The 5,936-nt window shown below is 37.2% G+C and overlaps 1 protein-coding gene across 1 annotated transcript; it reads left to right on the forward strand.

The window, feature by feature from the left end:
- Positions 1 to 893: 893 nt before the first annotated feature.
- Positions 894 to 5,806, forward strand: taf10 (TAF10 RNA polymerase II, TATA box binding protein (TBP)-associated factor). Its single transcript, XM_067413713.1, has 5 exons — positions 894 to 1,221; positions 1,367 to 1,524; positions 1,609 to 1,673; positions 4,932 to 5,046; positions 5,471 to 5,806. The coding sequence occupies exons 1-5, from the start codon at positions 1,089 to 1,091 to the stop codon at positions 5,558 to 5,560; spliced, it is 561 nt and encodes a 186-aa protein (XP_067269814.1). The 5' UTR covers positions 894 to 1,088; the 3' UTR covers positions 5,561 to 5,806.
- The last annotated feature ends 130 nt before the right edge of the window (positions 5,807 to 5,936 follow it).

The following is a 5,936-nucleotide window of genomic DNA, read 5'->3' on the forward strand; positions in this document are numbered from 1 at the left end:
GGTAATTGATCTAAATACTGTGTATAGACTATAGAACAATTATATATAATACAATAGTGGAATTAACATCAGAATTTAAAGTCTGACTTTAAAATTCATGTTTTTGCATGCTTGTTATCCTTCTCTCATGTTTAATACTTTGGTCAGTTAATAATACGTTATAATAAATAATATAAGAAGTTTTATATAACTTATTTAAATTAATTAAAAGAGCCGTTAGATGCCTATCCTTGAATTACTTAACTAAGGATTTAGAAAGTAATTAGTAGTATGTATTAAATACTTTTTGGAGAGAGTAATTTGTTAAGTAATCTGCTGAAGATGAAGATTTAAGATGTAATTAATAACTAATAATTTATAATATTTTTTAGAGTAACGTGCCCAACTCAATATAAGTTATTGGGTGCAATGTGTAAAATATATACATATATATATATATATATATATATATATATATATATATATATATATATATATATATATATATATATATATATATATATATATATATATATATATATATATATATATATATATATATATAATATAATATATATATATTTCAAAGCGCTGCATGAGTAAAGATTTATGAGTAAAGTAATTTATTTATGAAATTAATGTTTTGTAAATTACCTTGAAAAGGATGAAGAGAAGCACTAGGTGGAGCTATTTGCAAGCCCATGAAAGGTTTCTCGTTTTCCTCGATTTACCTGAATTACAAAATGTAACTTGAATACAAAATAGTTATAAGAAGGTTTGTACTTGAAATTTGGTGAACCAAAATACGCTTGGACAAAATTTAGTTGAAATGCTAAATACTCTGCGACTGCGACTATCCCGGAACTATTGTTCACATTTGTGATGTGAAGCTCAATCAGCTCTCCGGACTCTCGTGCTAGTTGCACACGGAAGAATTGATCACGTGACACGGTTCTAGCGTAAATATTTTCTCTTCAGAGCGAAAGATCCCCGATCCCGCTGTTCTAGCTGCATAAATGATTGCTAGACTTAGCTTTTCCTTGATTTAAACTACGTAGAGTTAGCATAGTATACCCAGCATATTCGAATATTGAAACAAAGCAGGAGAAATGAACGTAGATCTTCCTCAGACTGGACAGACGGGAGTCGCCGCCGCCGCGTCCAGCACATCTACACCCAACAGCAGCAACTGCGTCCCGAACAGCAGCTCCACAAACGCCAGCAGCATCGGCAGCAGTAATGGTGGGTGAACTCTTTTTGCTCAGAGAGTTGCTGTTGTCTTTTAGCATTTAGCCATACAAGTGTTGGTCTGTATATAAGATGGGTAGTCTGTTTATAATCGAAATGTGCAGTTCTGAACATCTGTGGTTATTTCCCTCCTTCACAGTTCCCACGTCAGCTGCCATGGCAACCCCATCATCCGACTCCGCCGTGTCAAACGGGGTGTATGTGCCCACAGGGATTGCCAATGGAGATGTGAAGCCCGTTATCTCAACTACACCACTGGCCGATTTCCTGATGCAATTGGAGGACTACACTCCAACAGTGAGTCTGCACATTTTGAAAATATTTGCAGTATATTCTTTGGTTTATTGAGAGTTGCACTGTTATAAACGGTCTGTGTTCCAGATCCCAGACGCAGTCACAGGATACTACCTCAACCGAGCTGGTTTTGAAGCATCAGATCCAAGAATGTAAGTTGGAACACTGTTCTCTCAGAAAGCTGTTAGGTTGTGGTAATAAATGATTTTGATGCCAAGTTAAAACAAACTTTTTTAAGAAGATCATACATTAGTTAATTGCATGTAGTATGTTGACATTAACGATAACTATATTAGTTTCCACATTAACAGATGTTAAAGGTGCCCTAGAATGATTTGAAACAATGTTAAATTGTTCTCTGATATGTAAATAAAAGGTATGTGTCTTATCTAAGGGCAAATATTGTCCAGATACAGTTTTACAGGTCTATTTACAACCCTATAAATTGTCCCTAGGATGTAATGCTCTGTTTTGCCTTATTTGGAAGGGTCATGAATATTAATGTTGAGCTCTGCTTTGATTGGCTTATTTCAGCAGCTCAGAACAGTTCAGTGAAGCGGCTCGTGAGTCCTGACCATCCTGACACAACACAGACAGGCTAAATGACACTTTAAGGAAAACATCTCAAACAGAGATTGATAAAATGCAGCCTACTTGTTTATTTGGTGTTTTCAGATCATACGCGGGCGAGAAAGAGCTCGCGTTTGTGCGGTTGCCAGATTTCAGTAATTAAATCCCCCAAACAGAGCTTTTCTGTGAAAAGAACTCGTATACTATCCAGTGTTTTTGCTAAACATGTCCAATCTGGCGACCATATGCACAGGAGCTCTCTCGCGCACGGGTGATCTGAAAACGCCAATAAAGTAAGCTGCATTTTATCAATCTCCATTGACTATCGTTTTAACTTATATGGTGGAAAAGGTGACGTTGGCTAGAAGGATCGCGTGAACGATCTGTAAGCAAAGTATCTACGGTTTTATTTTTATTATTATACAAAATAATATTAACCTTTGTCATTAGACACACTACTTAGTTTTGTATGATACTTTGAATAACCTATTGTTACTGTACTAGCATCTTGTGTTCTAGACAATGCGGTCTCTCTAAGAAACTTTCAATTTAATCAGAAATTGTTTAAAAAGCTAGTCAATAAGGGGATAAATTATTTACTGCTTGCAGGAATATAGTTGCCCCTTTCTTCAGTTTAAGACGCTGAGTGAAGCTTGCTTGAAATGGGCCGAACCAACAAACGATTTGTTGTGGTATTCGATTATAATAAACCTCAACCATGTGTCATGAGAGCCGTTTTTTGCTATCTTCGAGTGTCTTGTTTACCATCAGTAGATTCGGCTTGTTTGGACAGATGCAAATATTGGGGGCGTGCATATAAATCCCCAACGCTTACGTCATGGTTGGGTTTATGTTGAGAAGCACTTTTTTTTTCTGTTGAGTTTTTGATTTACGAGATTTACATAAGAAATAGGAGGCAATGGTGTTTGAGACTCACAGTATGTGATGTACTAAACTCTTATTATTTCACTATGGCAAGGTTAATTACATTTTTCATTCTAGGACACCTTTAAGCAATTTTCAGCATGGTATGGTTGTTGGTGCCAGACAGACCTGTCTGAGTATTTCACAATCTGCTCAGTTACTGGGATTTTCATGCACAAGCATTTTTAGGGTTTACAAAGAATGGTGTGAAAAGGGAAAACATCCAGTATGCGGCAGTCCTGTGGGCGGAAATGCCTTGTTGATGCTAGAGGTCAGAGGAGAATGGGCTGACTGATTCAAGTTGATAGAAGAGCAACTTTGACTGAAATAACCACTTGTTACAACCGAGGTATGCAGCAAAGCGTTTGTGAAGCCACAACACACAACCTTGAGGTGGGTGGGCTACAACAAGCAGAAGGCCCCACCGGGTACCACTCATCTCAACTACAAATAGGAAAAAGAGGCTACAATTTGCACAAACTCACCAAAATTGGACATTTGAAGACTGGAAAAATGTTGCCTGGTCTGATGAGTCTTCATTTCTGTTCAGACATTCAGATGGTAGAGTCAGAATGAGAACATGGATCCATCATGCCTCGTTGCCACTGTGCAGGCTGCTGGTGGTGGTGTAATGGTGTGGGGAATGCTTTCTTGGCAAACTTTAGGCCCCTGGGCATCATTTAAATGCCACGGCCTACCTCAGCATTGTTTCTGACCATGTCCATCTCTTTATGACCACCATGTACCCATCCTCTGATGGCTACTTCCAGCAGGATAATGCACCATGTCACAAAGCTCAAAACATGACAATGAGTTCACTGTACTAAAATGGCCCCCACAGTCACCAGACCTCAACCCAATAGAGCACCTTTGGGATGTGGTGGAACGGGAGCTTCGTGCCCTGGATGTGCATCCCACAAATGTCCATCAACTGCAAGATGCTATCCTATCAATATGGGCCAACATTTCTAAAGAATGCTTTCAGCACCTTGTTGAATCAAAGCCAAGTAGAATTAAGGCAGTCCTGAAGGTGAAATGGGGTCAAACACAGTATTAGTATGGTGTTCCTAATAATCCTTTAGGTGAGTGTGTGTGTGTATGTGTGTATATACAGTGCCTTGCGAAAGTATTCGGCCCCCTTGAACTTTGCGACCTTTTGCCACATTTCAGGCTTCAAACATAAAGATATAAAACTCTACTTTTTTATGAAGAATCAACAACAAGTGGGACACAATCATGAAGTGGAATGAAATGTATTGGATTTTGCACGCCCAATTTTTCAGTTTTTGATTTGTTAAAAAAGTTTTAAATATCCAATAAATTTCGTTCCACTTCATGATTGTGTCCCACTTGTTGTTGATTCTTCACAAAAAAGTACGGTTTTATATCTTTATGTTTAAAGCATGAAATGTGGCAAAAGGTTGCAAAGTTCAAGGGGGCCGAATACTTTCGCAAGGCACTGTGTATACGTCAATATGTCAGTATTTTGAGAGTTTAGGGAGATTGACTCGATCACATCATTTTAGTTCTTCAGGGGAGTAGATAAGGCTAAAGAGCTATTTTAGCTCCTGTTGCTTTTTTTTTACTCTGATTTGTGTACATTTTTGTACAGCATCATTGGTAATGTAATTTTTCACCAGGATTTCCACCATTTAAGCATGATTAATTAAAAATATTTGCCCAAATAATGTGGGCTGACGCCTTCAGCAGAATTCTGGCGATTACAAACCTAACTGATGCGCTCTAATACATTGTTGGTAATACATTAGGCACTACTGAAATGCTATTTCTTAATAGAAATGTCTGGTGTCAAAAAATTCATCATTTACTCATCAGAGTTTAAAATGTATGCTTTTATTTCTTCATAAACTCACCATGAATCTTCCTTACACCAATATCCTCTTGTATGTTGTCAGAATCCGTCTCATATCCCTGGCATCACAGAAGTTCATCTCAGATATTGCAAACGACGCACTACAGCACTGCAAAATGAAGGGCACGGCGTCTGGAAGCTCTCGAAACAAGGCCAAGGTTTGTGCTCACAAATGTGGACCTTGGACCACAACCAGTCATAAGAGTCCATTTTTTTAAAATTGAGATTTATACATTATCTAAAAGCTGAATATTAAATTAATATTGAAAAAATCGCCTTAGCAATGAAAATGAAATCCTTAGCAATGTATATTACTACTACAATTTAAAAAAATATATTTATATTTATATTACGGTAGGAAATGTACTTAATATCCTAATGATTTTTGGTTTAAAAGAAAAATCTTGACCCATACAATGCATTGTTAGCTATTACCACAAATATACCTGTGCAACTTATGACTGGTTTTGTGGTCCAGGGTCACAAATTGTCATAGTTATCTGTTATATGAATATTTTTAATGTGCAGGTCATAATAAAAAATAAAAAAACTCTCATACACACTGTTCATTTCATTTGCCAGGATAAGAAATACACGCTGACAATGGAAGATCTGACACCGGCCCTTTCAGAGTATGGCATAAATGTTAAGAAACCTCACTACTTCATCTGAGGGGACGCGCCTCATTCAAATGGACTCCTGGAAATGTGCCGTTTGTCACATCAGACCTTTGAAGACATTATCCTTCAGTGTGGGAACCATCAGCCCACCGGCCCGGAGCTTTTAGTGATTTAGCGGCTTTTTTGTATTTTCTTTAATCGTGTTTAAGTTCTTTTTTAAATCGGTTTGATTACACCACACCATGTGACTTTAGTTAATGTCAGTAAAATGCTGTATAAATAAATTCATAATAATTAAGTTCCTCATTTTGTTTGTGTAATTGCACGTCTTCTGTTACTGAAGCCTACTGGGATGAATTATTGTGGAGGTTAGTCTTAATTTAACTACTGTAAGGTGTTTACGTTTGTGACATCAGTTCATATACTCT

Source organism: Pseudorasbora parva, chromosome 13 (genome assembly GCF_024679245.1).
Source record: "Pseudorasbora parva isolate DD20220531a chromosome 13, ASM2467924v1, whole genome shotgun sequence".
Lineage (NCBI taxonomy): Eukaryota > Metazoa > Chordata > Actinopteri > Cypriniformes > Gobionidae > Pseudorasbora > Pseudorasbora parva.

Excerpts from the sequence above, each read along its gene's own strand:
- taf10 (XM_067413713.1), top strand. The coding sequence starts at position 1,089 with ATGAACGTAGATCTTCCTCAGACTGGACAGACGGGAGTCGCCGCCGCC. Across the intron at positions 1,222-1,366 it reads CAGCATCGGCAGCAGTAATG|TTCCCACGTCAGCTGCCATG; the intron begins GTGGGTGAACTC and ends CCTCCTTCACAG. Across the intron at positions 1,674-4,931 it reads GAAGCATCAGATCCAAGAAT|AATCCGTCTCATATCCCTGG; the intron begins GTAAGTTGGAAC and ends GTATGTTGTCAG.